The sequence below is a fragment of the Puma concolor genome, chromosome D3, assembly GCF_028749965.1.
Source record: "Puma concolor isolate L17-30 chromosome D3, mPumCon1.1.hap2, whole genome shotgun sequence".
In the NCBI taxonomy this organism is placed as follows: domain Eukaryota; kingdom Metazoa; phylum Chordata; class Mammalia; order Carnivora; family Felidae; genus Puma; species Puma concolor.
Window position 1 is genome coordinate 46,941,909 of NC_141678.1, and position 22,525 is coordinate 46,964,433.

General features: G+C 39.0%; 1 protein-coding gene across 8 annotated transcripts in view; it reads right to left on the minus strand.

Annotated features, from left to right (window-relative positions):
- OSBPL1A (oxysterol binding protein like 1A) overlaps window positions 1–22,525 on the minus strand; it is a 277,900-nt gene that overhangs the window by 34,589 nt on the left and 220,786 nt on the right. For all 8 annotated transcript variants that reach the window (XM_086682632.1, XM_025931211.2, XM_086682634.1 and 5 more), the window contains one exon: window positions 5,067–5,142. In XM_086682632.1, coding sequence (XP_086538758.1) covers window positions 5,067–5,142 — 76 coding nt within the window. The remainder of the gene's footprint in view (window positions 1–5,066; window positions 5,143–22,525) is intronic.

Genomic DNA, 22,525 nt, shown 5'->3' on the forward strand with positions numbered 1-22,525 from the left:
GTGAGTCCCGCTGAGAAACGCTGAAGGGATGAGAGAGAAGAGGAGAAAGAAAAACGGGAAGTGCAGGACAATGGGATTATGAGATCAGAGCCCTTCAACAAAAGGACAATGGGAGTAAGGAAATAAGGAAGAAAGGTTTCAAACCACTAACCAGTATCAGTATTAGCTCTGAGCTGGGAATCTGTTTTGTAAAAGCTTCAATCACAGGAGAGTTTTAGAGTTGAATATCAGTTATGTAAAGTATTCATTTCATGTAGTATAATCCAACATTTAGTAACATAATCCTGTCCAAAACAGATTGGAAGGACAAAGGAAGAGGTCATTAGTTTTGGAAATCTAAGTCTCCATATTCTTTTTATTTTTTTAATATAATTTACTGTCAAGTTGACTAACATACAGTGTATACAGTGTGCTCTTGGTTTTGGGGGTAGATTCCCATGGTTCATCGCTTACATACGACACCCAGTGCTCATCCTAACAAGTGCCCTCCTCAATGCCCATCACCCATTTCCCCCTCTTCCCCCACCCCCCTTCAGTTTGTTCTCTGTATTTCAGAGTCTCTTATGGTTTGCCTCCCTCCCTCCCTTTTTTTTTTTTAATTTTTTTTTTCAACGTTTATTTATTTTTGGGACAGAGAGAGACAGAGCATGAACGGGGGAGGGGCAGAGAGAGAGGGAGACACAGAATCAGAAACAGGCTCCAGGCTCTGAGCCATCAGCCCAGAGCCTGACGCGGGGCTCGAACTCACGGACCGCGAGATCGTGACCTGGCTGAAGTCGGATGCTTAACCGACTGCGCCACCCAGGCGCCCCAACCTCCCTCCCTTTCTATTCCTATTTTTTCCCCTTCCCTTCCCCCATGGTCTTCTGTTAAGTTTCTCAAGTTCCACATATGAATGAAAACATAGGATATCTGTCTTTCTCTGACTTATTTCACTTAGCATAATATCCTCCAGTTCCATCCATACTCTTTTAGAAGCAGCAAAGCAAAATGCATACATATGTGGAAATGGAAGACAGGGTCAAAGTGAGCCGGCTGGAGACGGCACTGCAGGGCACTGAGGTCCAGTATGGCCAACGTCAGGAGAAGATCTCAGACTTTCCTTCCTGACCAAGACAAATTATACCTAGACCACACCTGGCAGATAAGCATCCGTCATGAGTTCATAAAAGCTATGTATTTATGTTTTGGGTTTTTTTTTTTTTCATTTTTTAATAATCTCTATACCCAGTATGGGGCTCAAACTCACACCCCAAGATCATGAGTCTCATGCTCTACCAACTGAGCCAGCGAGTTGCCCCAAAGCCATGTATTTTGAACAATGATACTATACAATAAAACCAAATCATCACAAGGGGCATGAAGTTTTTAAAAAGTTGGGACTGGACCCCAGTTCAGTGTAGACTTGTGAGGTTTTCACCTGCAGGACACTCACACTCTCCACTCTGCTCTGGCATGCTCTCAAGTCAACGGAGACATCATAAAAAGCTATGGTTCCATACCAAATATCCTCCGCTACTTTTAAGACTTATTATAGAGTTGAGAAACTGGGAATGTGGAGTTACGGGGAAGAGCTGGCTGAAAGAAATGTATATGGCTTTTGCAATGGAGATTTGCCCACATCGAAAGGAAGTGAAGTGTTTGAGTATTTTCTTAAGATTTTATTTTTTTAAGTAATCTCTACACTCAACATCTATCATGAGTTCATAAGTCATGTACTTATTTTTTCTTTAAAGATTTTTATTTTTAAGTAATCTTTGTACCCAACATGGAGCTTGAGCTCATAACCCCGAGGTCAAGAGTTGCACGTTCCACTGACCCAACCAGCCAGGTGCCCCTCAAGTGTTTGTTCAGTGTAACAGAATCATAGAAATGTAGGGTGCGCCTGGGTGGCTCAGTCCATTAAGCGTCCAACTCTTGATTTCGGCTCAGGTCATGATCTTATGGTTTGTGGGTTTAAGCCTAGTATTGGCTCTGCACTGACTGCTCTCTGCTCTGCACTGACAGTGAGGAGCCTGCTTGGGATTCTCTCTCCCCCACCTCTCTCTCTCTGCCCCTCTCTTGCTCACACGCGCTCTCAAAAATAAATAAACTTTTAAAAATCTGAAAAAGAAAAAAATAATCACAGAAACGCACTGCAGGATTTTTAAAAATGACTTTGTTTTGAACTTCAGTACAAAAACATTATAGATATTACATTTTCTAAGTTTTGAACTATTTTCTTTTGGAGGGTGGAAGGAGGCAGATATTGGAGGGGTCAATAACAAAAATTACTTTTAAAAACTTACTCTAATGATGATATTTGTTTCTCTCAAGATACACTGCACTTGGGGCGCCTGGGTAGCTCAGTCGGTTGGTTAGGTGTCCAACTCTTGATTTTGGCTCAGGTCATGATATCACGGTTCGTGGTATCGAACCGTGCCCACAATGGGCACCATGCTCCTAGCATGAGGCCTGCTTGGCATTCTCTCTCTCTCTCTCTCTCTCTCTCTCACCTGATGTCTCTGCCCCTCCCCAGCTTGTAGTTTCTCAAAATAAATAAATAAGCTGTTTAAAAAAGACTCACTGTACTTTATTTTTATGACATACTGTACTTTAAATGTCTATTGTTGGCCAACTGTTACACCTTTCGATTGTTTCTATCGTCTATGAGAGGGGATCCTATGACAGTGCTTACAAGATTTCCAAATGCTAGATAATTCCTTCAATCCACATTAGTAAATGTCCCTTTAGGAATGTTAGCCTCTTATAAATTTAGTAGAGAACGTTTATTTATACAAATAGTTCTGCCATAAAAAGTAAAAGTGAAAACATTCTTCTAGAGAAATAAGAGTTTATCTTTCAAAGTATGACAGGTATGATCCAACATAACATTATGTCCTATCTTTTAAAAGAATATTCTCCATTTAGACAGAATGGTTGCTTTAGACATAAACTAGACCTCTAGCCTAAACAAATTCATGACACCGCCACTAAATCTGATACTTGTGAGACAGAAGATGGTAGCAGACAGATTCAAGCAAGAGAACAGAAAACTGTATCTTCCATGGTGTCCCAAAATGCTCAACCACAGCTGAAGTTTGCATACAAATTCTGTTAACCACATAGTCTTTGATAGATGTGGTATTAATTCTACAGTGAGGGTTTCATTCATCAGAGATTATGTAATGCATTTAATAAGTTGGAATCAGCATTAATTTAACATAAATGGAAGTATCATTTACTGTAAGGATGAATATTCCTTTTGTGAAACTGGTTTAATTTTACTATTTTTCTTCTGAGAGAGAGAGAGAGACTGCATGTGTGCACACAAGCAGGGGAGGGGCAGAGAGAGAGAAAGAGAATCTCAAGCAGGCTCCACACCCAGTGTGCAGCCTGACACAGGGCTCCATCCCAGGACCATGAGATCCTCATCTGAGCTGAAATCAAGAGTTGGACGCTTAACCAACTGAGCCACCGAAGGCGCCCCTGGTTTTAATTTTAAACACACAAATATACCTATTTGCATACTAAGTCATGGTGGTAAATATGTTTACTAAGGGTTTGAAAAATATTGCCTCTGTAGAATACAAATATTAATTCTTTCCCTGAAAATTTCAGATCCAAAGACAGTAACATGTATAATTAATGTCTTAAGAAAATATACATTTGGTTTGTCCTGATGAGTCTTAATTAGAGGCAGGTGCTCTGATTCTTTAGTGTAATTAACTGCTGCTAATAATAAAATTGAGCATTATGCTAAACCAGGGACTTCTTAGACAATTTACAGAAATTATGTTATTTCTCTCTCAATACACCTCTAAGGTACAAATTATTCTAACTTTACCCAGTAGAAAACCCCTTCCAGGAGGTATAACAGGTTCCCCGGGGTCTCACAGATAGGAAGCAGAAAAGTTGTGATAAATCCCATTACCCGGCTGTAGACCTTAGTTGAGTTACTCTCCACATAGAATTGGAAAATATTTGTTTAAAATGACTATTTCTGGGATTAGCTCATTGGTCCCATTTGGAAAGTCTCAGATGAGGTAACCCCATGCAGAGAACACAGACATTAGAGAATGCCGAAGTGGGCATGTCATGAGTTTCATGGATGGCAAGCAGCGGAAAGTGACTATACTTCTTGGTGCAGGAAGTTCCCGGAGCATGTTCAATTGTCACATTACAAAAAGTAATGTCCAGGCAGATTTCTTTAGCAGCTCAGGACTCACATGTTTTACGTTGTTCATCATTCTAGTTGGTCAAAGTTCCTGCTAGCAGAATGAAGAGAACTTTACTCAGAATTCTAGCCTAACTGATATCTGGTTGGAGCTGTGGACCATTGTTTAAAAAAATTTTTTTTAGGTTTATTTATTTTTGAAAGACAGAGACACAGCACAAGCAGGAGTGGGGCAGAGAGAGAGCGGGACACAGAATCCGAAGCAGGCTCCAGGCTCTGAGCTGTCAGCACAGAGCTCGAAGTGGGGCTCGAACTCACGAACGGTGAGATCATGACCTGAGCCGAAGCCGGACACTCAACTGACTCAGCCACCCAGGCGCCCCAATATGTGGACCATTGTTTTAAAAAGAACTTAAGTCTTCATGGAATTTAGCAAATTTTGCCAGGTGCTGCCCTTCCCCCCCCCAAATCAGATCTACCTACACAGCCAAGCAGAGACACATTCCAAATATCTAATATACCACACTTAAAATTCAAAGCTCAAAACAAGTAGCTCGTATGAAGAAGTGCACATGAAATTATATCCTACCCTTTGGTGAGTCTGCTTTCTGAGAGAATTTCTGGGTAATTTTATGGGGAAACACAAATGTGGTGTGACAACAGGAAAAGAGCATTTTCTTTTCCTATTTTCTCAACAGTGAAAAGTCACACTGAAATCCTATTAAAATGGCACAAAGAGTGGCTCAAATTCTGTCAGGCAAACCTAAGACCTTTCCTAATTTCCGAATCTCAAGTTTCCATAAACTTTGTTGTACATTACTTTTATGCCAACATTAAGATTCCCTCCCAAAGAATATGTAAGGAAACATGGCTGCTTAATGTTATATTAGAAAATTGATAGATAATTTACCATTCCAATACATTTTCTTAGGATGCTCCAGATACTGAAGTCATTTCTGGAAAACATAGGGGAGGGCAGGCTTGTTCTGAAAGAAGAAAAGAAAAATAAACATTTAATTTTAATGCCATTGTCACTAGGAGGGGAAAGCTATTGCCATTAATATGAACACCACAGGCATGCATGTATGGACACCTTAAAAATGTGTACAACAGGGTCTGCCAGAAGCTATACCCCAATCACTGCTATGCTGGCCCCTGAGAAGTGTCACAACAGACCCGCTGGCCCTGTGCCTTTGCTGTCATTCTGATCCTAGGATTCTAGCTCTCCCTGCTGGTGTCCAGCTTTCTGCACCACCTCACAGGTACACCTTCCTTTCACGTGCTAGCACAGCAGACTCTGTCGTTTGATCCTAGACATACCTACCACTTCTGGATACTTCATACATGATTTTACTCTAGCTGCTGAATAATGTAAACAAAACGCCATCACAGGGCCTAAAGGTTTTTAAGAAACTAAATGGAAAAATGCAAATGAATTATAAAGCCGAAGTAAAATTTAGGCCTGGCTTCATATGTTAGCACCAAAGACACTGATGTGAACAAAATTTAGCCCCTCTGGATAAGACAGGAACCCCCTTGCAAATTAAGCTCTACAGAAGGAGCACTTTCAAAAGCCTCTGCAGGGGTTTCAAGGTAGCCAGAAGGCTGGTGGATGTCAGTGGCAGAGGGGCCTGGGTAAGCCACATGTCAGGGCTCAGGCATCCAGACCCGGCTGGTCAGAAGCTGACCCCCCTTCCAAAAATCACAGTGGCAGCACTACTGGGGGCAGCGGGCAGAGATGCCAGGCCAACTTCCTAAAACTGTTAATACATTTTTTTTCAGTTATCTTAGATTATGGCAAGGGATGCGGGTTTAGCAATTGCTGCTTAGAATATACCTACGTAACTGAAACATTAAAATCGTAAACAAAACAATTTATCTTCTAAAGAACTTTTATTCTACAAACTAATTTGAATTACAGAAGTTAACATAAAGTTTTAAAATGAATAATATTTTTAAATCCTCCACGGTGAAATTCTTCTGACTTCTTTTTCTTTTTTAGAAACACACACTGCTCATTTGGCAGATTTCTCATCTAACCAATCTGCTGGATAAGTAGCCACAGATGGTATTTAAATCACATTCTCCACCATCCAGGACCATGAATCTCTGTAACATGAACAATGGAACCTAGGGACAGCATCCCAGCCATCATCTACCATTAGCACATTCACAGTGCAGTTTTAGAGATTTGTACAGTTGACCCCTGAACATTGGTTTGAGCTGCATGGGTCCACTTACATGGGGTTTTTTTTTTTTTTAATACAGTACCATAAATGTATTTTCTTATGATTTTCTAAAATCTCACTTTATTGTAACATATAGTATATAATACATATGACATACAAAATGAGTGTTAATTGGCTGTTTATGTTATTGGTAAGTCTTCCAGTCAACAGTAGGCTACTAGCAGTTAAGTTTTTGAGGGTTCAAAAATTATATATGGACTTTCGACTGCCCAGGAGGTGAACTGTTCAAGGGTCAACTATATAACGTTTCTATCTTTTGTCTGTGAAAAAGTCAGCCATAAATGGAACAGATGCTAGGAAGTTTCAGCCTGAAATACGCTTTGTGAAGACTGAATGAGGGGCTGTAATTCCTCCCAACCAATGCCTACACTGAGAGCACAGGTATGTATCACTATTCTGATTAAAAGCAAGAAAAGCAAGAAATACTCTGGAAACAAGATGATAAAAGACATCCAAAGGTTTTTTGTTTTTCTGTTTTTTTTTTTTAAATTTTCGATTTAGAAATTACAGGACTGCCAGCCAAGAATCCCACCTGAGAATATCCCACATTCATTTTTATGCACTTATCTCATTATGTTGTTTTAGGAAAATGTAGTAGTTATTCATTCATCAGGAGGCCAGATTATCTGCAACATTATCTATTCCAGAACCCAACCAGAAAGCAGAGCTAAAATGGACTGTGAAAGGCAACAGGCCATCATAAAGTCCATGCTGTTTTCTTGTGTAAGACTGCAAAAGCAAACTCCCTTAGATCATACTGTGTGCAGTAAGTTGATCAAAAACATCAAGAGAAACACTGGCCTCCAAGACAAGTACACAACGTGGAAGCTGTAGCACAGTAAAAGACCTCAGGGTTGTTGACCGTAATCTGAGTCAAGAGCATGATGCTCCTGCCAAAGAGGCAGGTGCAATCTCAGATTGCCAAAAGGAGAACAGCAGCTAGAACATTCCCAAAGGGCAACCCTGCAATGATCAGACCAGAGCCAGGATTCAAATCCATGTGCCACTTTTAAAGGGAACCTGAACACCTGAGTTCAGGAAGACTTACCAGAGGCTAAGCAAATGTGTCTGGAAAACATTTCTTATAAGAAATGGATGAAAGAAATGTGCAGTCCAGAACAAACAAAAGAAACTGGAGGTCTGGGGAACAGTAGGCATGACAGAGGTCTTGGAGCAGTAGGGGACGGGGCCAGGAGCAACAGCATCCCCATAACCACACCCTGCCCCACTCAACAAGAGCACTCCCTACGCACCTTTGCTTGCTTCGGTATTCTCCACAGCACTGACCAACACACAACATACTACTGTAGGCTCTCAAGTATTAACCACTTTCCCCAAAATGGTCTAAGAGCTTCTGGAGAGCTCACGTTTCATCTACTGCTGTATCCCTGTTGCCCATGACAGTGCCTAACACAAAGGAGGAGTTGAAGTATTTGATGAATCAACTTTAGAATGTATAAGGCCTTTTAGCATGCATTATCTCTTTCATAAACAATTTGGTTTATTCTGTGCTACTCAAGTAGGACTAGGACCACTGGGAGAAGTTACAGGATCCTGATAGAAAGGTCTTATAATTCATTCCAAATACGAGAAACATGAGATTCTTATTAGTAAAGGTTTCAAACAGAGGCTGAATGAGCCCTTTCTGTCATGGCCTGAAAGGCATTCCTGCACTGGGTGGGAAGCTGATCTAGAACAGCTAGGCCAGGGATGTCACTCAACACCCAATAAAGAACATTATGGGCCCTCACACAAAGAACTACCCAGCCCCAAATGTTAGTGATGCCAAAGCTGAGAAACCTCCCACAGAAATATGAAAGCTTCATATAGAAATTTAAATTTTGCAGTGGCTATATTAAAAAGAGAGCAAGATAAATTCATTTCAATAATATATTTTATTTGGAAATGATGTCAGCATCATGGTGCCATGAGTCATTCGTCTTCTCTCCCCTCTGATTTACCACTAATTGGACATACATATCCTGGGAGAGAAAAAAAAAACCCACAGCGCCTCTGCACAGCATAGCAAGATGCCCGAGAAATCCGCCTGTGTACCCTAGAGGGGGTGGACTGGCCCGTGGAAGAGGCGGCAGACCTGGCAGCAGCCGACAGCAACGGCAGAGAAGGCAGCAGCTGGTCCTGTGGTGAGCCAGCACACAACCTTTCTGTCAGAGGAAGTGAAGTGGAGGGAGGGTTACGGCGGGGGGGGGGGGGGGGGGGGGGGGAGTCTGCCTGCAAAAAGGTGAGCTGGAGGGACCAGGCCCCCTGAGGAGAGACCCCTGAAGGAAAGCATCTGCTGTCTGCCCCATGAGGCAAGAGACTGACCCAAAAACCTCTGGAATCCCCTCCCACTTGAAGTTCCCTTGACCCAGCCATGGGTACAACCAAAGCCCCAAGTGCTAAGTACACACCTCCCTCCGCTTTTTTTTTCATACTCCCCACCCTTAGCAGGGAAGTCAGCTCTGGTAACAAAAACCAAAAGGTTGTGCTATAGCCCCATCTTCTGGAAAACAAAAGGATAACCCTTGTTCAACCTGTTGATCTGTTAGAATTAAAGCAAAGGAAACCTTGGCTAAATAAGAAAGGTGTTCACTACTTCAAATGTGGAGGCAGGGGCACTTCTTATCAAATACCGTGAAAAATCAATAATATAAAAATCTATAATGACAATTTTCCACCAATGGAACCCAAAGACATGGAACACTGCAATCTAACTGATAATTTAAAATAGCAGTTATGACGAAATTCAATGAGCTACAAGAAAACCCCAAATGGCAATATAATGATCTCGGAAAAAAATTAACGAATAGAAGTGTTTTACCAGAGAGACTGAAATTCTAAAAAAAAGAAATAAACAGAAATTCTGTAACTGAAGGACTCAGTAAATGAGATGAAGAACGCACTGGGAACAGAGCAGATCTTACGGAAGAGAGAATTAGCAAGCTTGAGGAGAGAAATACAGAAATGATTCAGGTGGAAGGAGAGAATGAAGAGTTTAAAAAGTGAAAGCACCCTATGAGAACTATCTGATGCCATTAAAATGCCAATAGAAGAATAACAGGTATGTTGGAAGGAGAAGAGAGGGAAAAGCGAACAGAGAACCTATTTAAAGAAATAAATAGTTGAGAACTTCCCAAACCTGAGGAAGCAACTGAATACGTATGTCCACAAAGCTAACAAAACACCTTATTACCTCAAGGCATAAAGACCTTCTCTAAGACACATTATATTACAACTGTAAAAGTCAATAATAATGAATGAATTTGAAAGGCAAGGGGGGTGGGGGATGGGGGAGACAGTAACCTACAAAGGTACTCCCAGTAGGCTATTAGCAGATTTCTCAGGGGAAACTCTACAGGCCATGAGAGAGTAGAATGACATATTCAAAAACTGCCAGCCAAGAATATTCCACCTGGCAAAGCTACCATTCAGATATGAAGGAGAAGTAAAGGCTTTCCCAAACAAACAAAAGCTAAAGGAGTTCACCACTAGACCTGCCTTAAGAAGAAATGTTGAAAGAGACACTTCAAACATAAACGAAAAGATGAAAGTACACAAAATTCAATCTGATTAACCAGGCAAGTAATAATACAGTAACTCTTTTTTTTTTTGGAAATACCATATTAAACTTAATTATAGCATACAAGAAAAGAGCATTAAGAGTAACTAAAGCTACTACAACTTGGTAACAAAATCATAGCATGCAAAGAGAGTAATCTGTAACAATAAAGGATAAAACTTTTGTAGATGAATGAAGATAGACTGCTATCAACGGAAAAAGGACTATTTTATCTATGAGATGTTTCATGCAAACCTCACGGTTACCACAAAGCAAAAATCTAGAGCAAAGACACAAAATGTAAGAAAGGGGGAGACTCAGCAAATTACCATGGAAAACTACCAATTTACAAAGGTAGACAGAAATAGAAAGAAAAAGAAACAGAGACAAAATAACCAGAAGGCAAAAGGTAAAATGGCTGTAGTAAGTCTTACATAACAGTAATCACCCTAAATGTAAATGAATTGAACTCACCAATCAAAACGCAGAGTAGATTAAAAAACAAGAGCCAACTATGTGCTGCCTGACTGCAGTTTCATTTCAGCTCTAAAGACCACACAGGCTCAATATGAAAGAATGGAAGGTGATATTCCAAGCAAAAAGAAAAGAAAAGGTTAGTGTAACCACACTTATATCAGGCAACATAGATATCAAGCCAAAAAAGGGTAACAAAGAGCAAAGAAGGTAATTATAAAATGATAAGGGGAGGGAGTCAATATATTAAGCAGAGAAAACAGTCATAAATATATACAGTACCAACACCTGAGCACTGAATATATATATATATATACACACACACACACACAATATTTAAGCAATTAATAATAGACATTAAAGAAGAAATAGAGAACAATACAATAACTACAGAGGAATTCAGTACCCCAGTTTCAGCACCCCAAAAGACACTAAAAGCAAACCACATTTTAGAATAGATGGACTTCTACAGAACATTCTATCCAAAAGCAGAATACATATTCTTCTTAAAGTGCACATGGAATATTCTCCAGGACAGATCATATGATAGGCCACAAATCTTAGCAAATTCAAAAGACTGAAGTCATACCAACTATCTTCTCTGATCACAATGCATGAAATTAGTAATCAAGAGGAAAGGGAAATCTTCAAATACGTGGAAATTAAACAATACTCTTCTAAACAACCAATGGGTCAAAAAAGAAACCAAACGGGAAATAAAAAATTATCCTGAAACTAATGAAAATGAAAGCACAACATACCAAGTATTGTGGGATGCAACAAAGCAGTTCTGAGAGGAAAATTTATGCAATAAATGTATATGTTAAGAAATTAGATCTCAAACAACCTAACTTTACATCTCAAGGAACTAGAAAAAGAACAGACTAAGCCCAAAGTTAGCAGAAAGAAGGAAATAATAAGGATCAGAGTACAAATAAGTAAAATAGAGCAGAAAAACAATAGAAAGGATCAATGAAACTAAGATCTAAGACCTGGTTCTTCAAAAATATAAACAAAATTGACAAACCTTTAGTTAGACTAAGAAAAAAAAGAAAACTCAAAATTAGAAATTACAGGGGTGCCTGGGTCACTCAGTCAGTTAGGCATCCACCTTGGGCTCAGGTCATGATCTCACAGTTCATGGGTTCAAGCCCTGCATCAGGTTCTATGCTGACAGCTCAGAGCCTGGAGTCTGCTTTGGATTCTGTGTCTCCCTTTCTCTCTGCCCCTTCCCTGCTCACACTCATCCTCTCAAAAATAAACAAACATTAAAGAAAAAAAAAAAGAAATTACAACTGATACTATAGAAACACACAGAATTATAAGACTATCATGAACAATTAATTATATGCCAACCAATTATATAACCTAGAATACATTTAAGTTACATTTCTAGGCTACGTTACAAATCTAGGATACATTTCTCGAACACATAACCTACCAACACTGAATTAAGAATAGAAAAATCTGAACAGATCAATAATGAGTAAAGAGACTGAACCAGTGATTAAAAAAAACAAAACAAACAAAAACTCCCAATGCAGAAAATACGCAGACCAAACAGGTTCACTGAAGAATCTATCAAACATTTAAATTTAAAGGAGAATTAGCACCAACCCCCCTCAAACTCTTATGAAATACCAAGGAGAAAGAATACTTCCAAACTCATACTGTGAAGCTAGCATTACTTTGATACTAAAACCAGATAAGGATACCATAAGAAAACTATAAACCAATATCCCTGATGAGTACCAATGCAAAAATTCTCGACAAAATATTAGCAAACCAAATTCAAGAACACGTTAAAAGATTATACATCAGGACCAAGTGGAATTTATCCCTGGGACGTGAGTATGGTTCAACATACACAGATTAATGAATGTAAAACATTAAAACAATGAATGAAAGATAATAATCACAAGATCATCTCAATAGATGAAGAAAAAGTCCTTGACAAAATACATCCTTTCGTGATTAAAAACCCTTAACAGACTGAGTATGGAAGGAACATACGTCAACATAAGAAAGTCCACATGTGACAAACTCACAGCTAACACTATACATGTATACTGGAGAGAAATGGAAAGCATTTCCTCTAAGATCAGGAACAAGGCAAGGATGCCTACTCCCACCTCTCGTATTCAATATAACACTGGAAGTCCTAGCTGGAGCGACGTAGGCAAGACAAAGAAATAAAAGGCTTCCATTACCATGGTGTGAAAGTCATATGCATTGAATTTTTATCTTTTCCTGGGCTATACATACAGTACTCACTCATGATGCCAGGTGATGGCAGCTACAGCCCCCAATCAACCACAAGTTCACAAGGGTAAACAACCAATACACTTATAACCATCCTGTACCCATATAACCATTCTGCTTTTCACTAGCAGTACAGTATTCAATAAATTACATGAGATGTTCAACACTTTATTATAAAATAGGCTTTGTGTTAGATGGTTTTGCCCAACTGGAGGCTAATAAAAGTATTCTGAGTATGGTTTTTTCTAGGCTAAGCTATGATGTTGGGTAGGTTAGCTGTACTGAATGCATTTTCAACTTATGATATTTTCAACCTCTGATGGGTTTATTGGGATATAACCGCATTGTAAATTGAGAAACTGGAGTAGAGAAATCCCCAAAGAATTAGTAAAAACAAAAACCAAACACACATAAAACTGTTGGAATTAATCAACAATTTCAGTAAAGTAGCAGAATACAAAATCAACATATGGAAATCAAGTACATTCCTTTATATTAATGATGAAGCAACTGAAAAAAATTTAAAAGACCCACCGCATTTCCAGTAGCATCAAAAACAATAAAATAGGAATAAACTTAACCAAGGACATGAAAAATCCATACAATGAAAACTACAAAATTTTGCTGAAAGAAATTAAAGACGCAAACAAATGGCAAGACATCCATGTTCACAGACAGAAGAATTAATACTGCTAATATAGCCACACTAGCCAGAGCAATCTAGAGATTCAATGGAATCCCTGTCAAAATATCAAACACATTCTTCACAGAAATAGAAATAATCTTAAAATTTCTGTGGGACCACAAAAGATCCCAGATAGCCAAAGCAATACTGAGAAAAAAGAACAAAGCTGAAGGTATCACACTTCTGGATTTCAAACTACACTATAAAACCAAGTAATAAAAAACCAATATAGTATTGGCACAAAAATAAACACATCAACCAATGGAACAGAACAGAAAGTCCAGAATTAAACCCCAGCACATCTGGTCAACTAATATTCAACAAGAAAGCCAAGAATACCCAGTGGAGAAAGGATGGTCTCTTCAACAAATGGTGCTAAGAAAAGCTAGAGACACAATAATGAAACTGGACCCCAATCTCCTACCACTCACAAAAATTAACTAGAAATGGATCAAAGACTTAAACATAAGACCTGATACACCTTAAAACTCCTAGAAGAAAATAGGGGGAGGAAGGTCATCAATATTGGTCTTGGCAATATTGGGGGCAGGATTCAAAAGCACAAACAACAACAAAAAAAAAAACCCAACAAAACAAACGGGACTACATTAAACTCAAGCTCTGCATAGTAAAAGCAACAACAAAATGAAAAAAACAACCTACAAAAGAAAAATTCTGTAAACATATATAAGGAATTAATGTCTAAAATACATAAATAACTCAGTCAATGTGGGGGACCTGGGTGGCTCAGTCGGTTGAACGTCCAACTTTGGCTCAGGTCATGATCTCACAGTTCGTGAATTCAAGCCCCACGTCAGGTTTGCTGCTGTCAGGAGTCAGTGCAGAGCCCTCTTCAGATCCTCTGTCCCCTTTTCTTTCTGTCCCTCCCTGGCTTACACACATACTCTCTCTCAAAAAAACAAAAAACAAAAAAAACCAAAAAAAATTTAATAAAAAAACAAGAACTCAGTCAACTTAGTAGCAGAGCTAAATAGACATTTTTCCAAATCAAAATGGCCAACTGACACATGAAAATATGTTCAACATCACTAATCATCAGGAAAATGCAAATCAAAGCCATAATGAAATATCACCTCACACCTGTCAGAATGGCTATCAAGAAAACAGAAGACAACAGGTGATGGTGAGGACGTGGTAAAAAGGGAAGCCTCCATACACTGTTGATGGGAATCTAAATTGGTCCAACCACTATGTAAAACAACCTGATAGTTCCTCAAAAAATAAAAATTTAGATCTACCTGTTTACTGCAGCATTATTTACAAGAGCCAAGATACGGAAGCAACCGAAATGTCCATCGATGGATGAATGGGTAAAAAAGAGGTGGTACGTACACACAACGGAGGATTCCTCAGTCACAAGAAAGGAACATATCCTTCAATTTGTGACAACACGATGACTTTGAGTACACTACACTAAGTGAGAGAAGTCAGAGCAAAAGACAAGTCCTATATGGTATTCCTTATATGCCCAATCTAAAAAAGCTAAGCCTGTAACAAGGAGAGTGAAATGGTGGTTCCTAGGGGTTGGGCAGATAAAAGTGATGGTGTTTAAGAGTACAAACCTTCAAGGGGGAGTAAATAAGTCACAGAGACCTAATGGACAAAATGAACACAGGCAATATTGTACTATTAAAAATATACTGTATTTCACACAATATGTCCAAAACATTTGCACGTCGACATGTAAGCAACACAAAAAAATTGAGGTACTTTACATTTTTTCCCATCTTAAGACTTCAAATTCCAATGTGTATTTTATACTTAGAGCACACATCTCCATTTAGCTCAATTTTCTTTTTTTTTAATTTTTTTTTTAATTTTTTTTTTTTAATTTTTTTTTTTTCCAACGTTTATTTATTTTTGGGACAGAGAGAGACAGAGCATGAACGGGGGAGAGGCAGAGAGAGAGGGAGACACAGAATCAGAAACAGGCTCCAGGCTCTGAGCCATCAGCCCAGAGCCCGACGCGGGGCTCGAACTCATGGACTGTGAGATCGTGACCTGGCTGAAGTCGGACGCTTAACCGACTGCGCCACCCAGGCGCCCCCATTTAGCTCAATTTTCAACAACTAAAGTGAAGTCTAACCTTATCAAAACAATAAAATGGCAATTTAATACAAAAATATTTTAGTTTCATTTTTACAATTAAAACTTGTATTATATTAACTTAGATTAAGGCTAAAAATTGTGTTTCTCCATCACACTACCCACATTTCAAGTGCTCAAAACCACAGTGGCTAACGGCTACTACTGGACATGTCCGATTTCTGTGATCGCTTCTGGAAAACACAAGGACAGTACTGCTGTGAGCCTGTGGGGGAAGAACCAAAAATCACTGAAATATAGGAGTCTAAAGTCAAGGAGAGACAGAAGAATTTATAACCTAATGATTAAGAAAATGCTAAATCTTCTGTAGTATTCTTGAAAGCAGAGGAAATAAAAATTTTTAATAATTAGGTATCAGATTTAAAACTTTTAAAAGGATTTCTACTGAAAAGGAGATGTTTCTATATGTAAAAATTTTACGCTCTGACCAGGACAAAAAAAAAAAAAAAAAAAAAAAAAAGTCCCTACTGATACTGGATGAAGGAGAATTACTCCAGGCAGAAGTAAGAACAGAAGAGAGAAGCGATCAGAATTTTCAGGCTGAAACCATAGATCAGTTATTCTCTTTCCTTGGAGTTTATCTGAGAGTCATTATATCCTGAATTCTATGCTTCCTTTTTTTCTTCACACAGAGAGAAAACACCCTGTACCAGGGACTGAGAGTGATGTGTCCTGGTTCTATTTTCAAGCACACAGATGACACTACGACTATCCACACAACAACACAATAACTGGTTTTGAGTGAAAAGCCTCACCACGGTTGTTTTATGTGCGTGAAGCGAACGGCTCAGTGCGTTATCCCATTATTCCCACCTACCCAGTGTTGTGGACGGACCCCCGACTGAACCAAATCAGGGTGACTTAGAATCCCCCTTCTTCTGAAGAAAGGTTGTTCAAGAGATCACTCTCCCCTAAATCTTCAAGGTACTTTTAGTGGCAGAGACTGTATGTGAGGCTCAGCCTGACAGAGCCTCTCAAATTCACGTGAGCTGCACAGGTCCTCCTGATCTGCCTGCTGGACACCAGGACCACTGGCTTCTGGCCCTTGCCCCATGGATTACTCTGGTAAACACAGAATTCTGTTTGCTCATGGAGGCTCTTTTAAAAAGAGTAGAAAAAGATTACAAAACAAAGGCAGGCAAAAGTAAGCTTTTGTTTCATGATTTTCAGGTCTGCTTCTTTCATGAGGCCACACGAATCACACAGGTCTTGTGTTGGGGAGTGTGTATACGCGACTGAAACAGCGCTACCCTTGGGTGTGGGGTCTTTTTCACAGAGAAATGTAAAGATCGTGGGATGCCAACCAGGGCCACAGCTGACCTGCCCGGCCCGGGGCAAGCCTCCAAGCCTGATCCACCACTCACCTTATCTGGCAGCTAGATCTGTATGAAATGAAGTGATGTCCGGAACAATTAGAGTCTCATGGCGACCAGGTTTCAATTTCTTACCGGCACATCAGTCTTAAAGAATTTTAAAAATTCCGAAATTTAAAAATTTAAAAATTCTTTGTTATTTTTATAAAGTACATACATATTAAGATAAAAACATCAGATATTGGTGATATTATATCCCCACTAAATTAGCTTCTCAATTTGTATGAGCTCTCTGTGTATTATAAACATTCTACCACCTGCATTGCAGAGAACTCTTTCCAAGTCTATCACTGGTCTTCTGATTCTGTTTACAGTATCAGAGTAATTTGCCAAACCAAATCTGGGCAGGCTATCCATGTTACATCATAATCTATATGTGAAACTTAAATAGCTATCTTTCAATATTTTCTCTACAGACAAGCTAAAAAACATTTCATCATTCTATTAATAATCACTGCAGAAAAAAAGCAAATTTCTTTTTAAGTTTATTTATTTATTTTGAGAGAGACAGAGACAGCGTGAGTGGGGAAGGGACAGAGAGAAAGAGAGGCAGAGAGAGAATCCTAAGCAGGCTCCACTCTATCAGCACAGAGCCCGACACAGGGCTTGAGCCCACAAAACCATGAGATCATGACCTGAGCCAAAACCAAATGTTGGACACTTAACCAACTGAGCTACCCAGGCACCCCAGAAAGGTAAATTTCTTAATTCATCAAGTTTTGTAATCTTGTTCTTAAATTTTCAGAAGTTCAACTTCTGTATCAAAACCAGCACAGCCTATGACAACAAAGATAATCTCAAGCATTTACATACCTAGAAAAAAGTTACATGGTTCATTTTTCAAATATGTTATTTTAAATATAAAATATGTTATTATGTACCAACTGAAACAACGCATGGAGGAACAAACCCATCATCTATCTATTCCCATCTCCAATACCAATGCGACAGCATGGAGGGCTCCCCTCCATACTTTTCTCTTTGCACAAACATGCATATACAAGTATATATTCTTTTACTGAAATATTACCCCACAGATCACATTTCTCCCACTGAATAATATACCAAAAACACTCCTCCTAGTTGATAGATAAGTGTGTCTTTTTTTCTGATATCTTTATGCACAGGTACACAAGCAGATATGTGTAACTTTGTATCAGTAGCAAATCATGCATGCTCATTGTATTTTTAATGCAGTCTTTCCCCCTTTCGTTCTTTTTTGCTTGCCCCACTTCCCTGTCTCAGCCACCACTGAATACCCTGTAACTCCAGTTTGAAGCCTGGTAAGTATTTTTCTATACTTTTGTACATTTTATCAAATAGGGCACGTGTGCACACAAAGGGGACTTCTGACTGGAAGATTCCAAACCAGAATACTATTTATACATGCTTCTAGATGGTTTGCTTTCCCCATTCAGTATTTCGTGAAAATTTATTCAACTCAAACGGTAAACTCATTCTTTCAAAGAGTGAATCATAATCCATGACAAGAATCCTGCACACGAAAATACATTCTGCCGCTCCCCATGAAAGGCATTCACTGTTTTCATTCTTTTGCTCTGACAACGCAGCAAAAACATCTTAATACATCACATTCCTTTTTAAATCTGATGCTTTCATTTCTATGGGACAGAGTACTAGGGGTAGGACTGCTGGGTCAAAAAAGTGTATCTATTTTCTATCTCCCCAGATGTTACCAGACTCCTTCCTGAAAAGATTTTGGCAATTTCGTATTTTACCAACAATCTAGGAGGGCACTTTCTCCCATATCCTCACCAGCAGCAATCAGGGTCAGTAAGGTATTCTCATCCAAGTTTTGTCAGTCGGTTAGAAAGTCCTACTGCATTGCTTTCCTTTGGCTAGTATGGAGTCAGAACATCTTTTCCTGTTTAATGACTGTCTCAATTTACACATCCGTAAACTGCCTACTTTTATCATGTGTACCACTGGGATTCTTGGTCAATTTTTAGGAATTTGTTGTATAGACACTAATCTGTCACATTGAGTGCAAACAGAATCATTTGCAGGTTAAAGAGAAAAAAATGCACAAATATGTCTTCTACGGGTTTTTTTAAAAATAGCTTTTAGCTTGTGTGTCTTGGCTGAAGGAGGCTTCCCCCACTTCAGATTTTTAATGATGTTTTAATTCTTCAAATGACCAAAAAATACATGTGTATCTCCAGCTCCTTTCTTTACATAAAGATAGCTACAGATCTTTAGGGCAAGCCCTTGGTTGTGCACTGCTGACCACTTGTGATGTAACATCTGAGTGCTCTGTGCCCCCTTCCTTTTCCAACAGTGGCTGTGAAGTCATCTGGGTCCCTCTTACAACACACAAGCTCTGTCTCCGACCTTTCTCTTACCTATACTTCGAGGAATCTTAATAGTTTGCATTTTTATTTAGCTTCATTCTAGCTTTTCTCGTTTAGTAAGACCTCTGATCACTGATCTGTATGCGTCAGGGAGGATGGGAAAAGTTCATGAGTTTCTTTAAAAGCAACATTTGGGGCACCTGGGTGGCTCAGTTCATTAAGCGGCTGACTTCAGCTCAGGTCATGATCTCACGGTATGTGGGTTTGAGCCCTGCGTCGGGCTCTGTGCTGACAGCTCAGAGCCTGGAGCCTGTTTTGGATTCTGTGTCTCCTTCTCTCTCTGCCCCTCCCCCACTCACACTCTGTGCCTCTCTCAAAAATAAACATTAAAAAAATTTTTAAAGCAACATTTCACAAATGCTCTGACATCACACTATTACTAAGCTAACTCTAGTTCTACCAAGACAAAGCGTTTGAGTACTACATTTAGTGTTTACTGTACCTTAGATCCTGTGTTAACCACTTAACATGCATCACTTCGCTTAGTCCTTAAGATAATGCTATAAGTTAAGCACTCCTTAAATAACTTGTCCATGGTCAGAAATCTAATGAGTGGCAGGACTCTTTAACTCCAAATCCTCAGGTCTAGGTTTCAGAGCCCTGGCTGCCACTTTCTCTGTGCAAACTTCAACAAGTAACTACCTAACTATCCAAGCCTCAGTGTTTCTATTAAGAAATATATATGTAAATCTACATACATAAAAATATTTCATATTGTCATGGTGAGGTTCCAATGAGACAAGTGGTTATGATGGGGTCCCAATGACACCAGGCTTATACAGTAAGTGTCTTTCAAATTTTCAGTCTAATTCATTGGTGGTATGTAAACTCAAGATAATGTTCCATATAACCAGCATTTTTAAAAAATGAAAATGTTCCAATAACACACATATGTGCATTTGTACATGTATACTACATGGCCAAAATTTTTAAAATATATATATATATATAAAACATTTTTTTAATGTTGTTTTTGAGAGAGACAGAGAGAAAGAGAGCACGAGCAGGGGAGGGGCAGAGAAAGAGAGGGAGACACAGAATTGGAAGCAGGCTCCAGGCTCCAAGCTGTCAGCACAGAGCATGATGCAGGGCTTGAACTCACAAGCCACGAGATCATGACCTAAGCTGAAGTCAGACACTTAACTGACTGAGCTGCCCAGGCGCCCCGAAAACAAATTTTTTTTTACTATGAGACTTTGCCAGTGATGCAGAACATTCATCCCAGTGCCTGGCAAACAGAAACTCAACATAAAGTGGATACTGATGTTATTATCAATTATTTCAGAGAAAAAGCATCTCATTTTCCTGTCTGAGTCATTAAAGATTTAAAACTGTTACTTTCTGGATGAATACTTCACTCCTACTATTAGTTTCAAAAGATGATTTAAAAAATGTCTGTTTACTGAACAATATCCACAACTATATAAGGGTTTGCACAGAGAAACAGGTAAGGAGTGTTTGCCACCCTCGAGAAAAGCAAATCGTGAAATGGTTCTGACATGTGTGCTATTTCCCCCTAGGAAGGCTTTACAAGCACAGGATGATGGCTGGTTTAGCCAGTGGTCTCACTTGCCATAGGATACCAGGGGCCTGAGGACATTGTTTTTCAACTATATCCCTGGGGGGGGAGGTTTTAAGCATGGCTCCTCCATTCAGGTTTCTCCTTAGTACCTACTTGGGGAATGATCTAGAACTCAAATATGCTGTTTGTCAGCAACGCGATTTTGAAAGCGGCTCTAACATTCAAACTTAAAACGCCCAGGTAGGCCGGTGTTCCACGCTCTGCTTAAATTTCACAATTCTTAACTTTCCCTGTCTTCATTTCCCCCCTTTTTTGTGTGCACTACCCACTGAAGTGTCATCTCCCCAAGATTAGGGATTATGTTTTATCCTCCTCTGTGTCCCTCACAGTACAGAGCACTTTAACTGTACCACGTGCTCAGTGTTTTAAAATAAATGGCTTTCCCTAACATCTCAAGGGAAAATGGGCAAAGAAAGAAAAACAGTGGAAAAAAAGAGAGATACAGAGAAGTAGCAAGTGAGGTACAAACACAATCAAATTTTGTCTCTAAGTCACTTCTTAAGAACACATTTTCAAAACCAAATTTGCTGAACACATATTTTCACTTGTACTTAACAAATATTTGCTCATGTTAAATATTCTGAAGGAATCAAAAATTTAAGTAGAACATTCACTTAGATATTTAGAAAAGCAAAAACAATCCAATTCTTACCTTTGATTCAAGATCAAATCAATGAACTAAATATGCAATAATTTCATAGATTCTAATACATCTAACACATCTTTAACACTGAAAATTCTTATGTGCATATATATTATATATTTTGAACTTACATGTGTGTATCTACCTGCAAAATGTACTTACCACATCTCTTCTCACCTACCAGAATTCATCTCCCCCCACCCAAATCCTTTCTTCCACAAGTACCAATTTATTTTATTTTTTTTAATTTTTTTTTCAAAGTTTATTTATTTTTGGGACAGAGAGAGACAGAGCATGAACGGGGGAGGGGCAGAGAGAGAGGGAGACACAGAATCGGAAACAGGCTCCAGGCTCTGAGCCATCAGCCCAGAGCCCGACGCGGGGCTCGAACTCCCGGACCGCGAGATCGTGACCTGGCTGAAGTCGGACGCTTAACCGACTGCGCCACCCAGGCGCCCCCACAAGTACCAATTTAAATACAGTTGACCTTTGAACAACACAGGGGTTAGGGATGCTGACTCCACACGCAATTAAAGATCTGTGCATAACTTGTGACTCCCCGAAACTCAACTGCTGATAATGGTCCACTAATGATCAGAAGCCTTATGGATAACATAGTTTTTAAAATTCTGTTTGTCATCTATATTATATATTATATTCTTACAATAAAGTAAGCTAGAGAAAAAATGTTATTATAAGTATCATAAGGAAGAGGAAATACATTTACTGTAGTGATTTTAAAAATCCACATATAAGTAGACCCACTCAGTTTAAACCCATGTTGTTCAAGGGTCAATTATATAATTGTAATGAACAAAGCTTGTGTTTCAATCTAATCATCTTTAATTTCTATCATACTACTGTCTACTAATCACTCAAAGTGAAATAGCTTTCCAAAGTAGGAAGCCTTTGGAAATAAACTAGACTTTAAAACAATGTTACAAGACTTAGTTATGGCTGTAATAAAAAGCCATTTCATTTTCACAAATTATGGATAATCTTATTTGAAACAATCTTTACATAGTTCATCTGGAATATAGTTC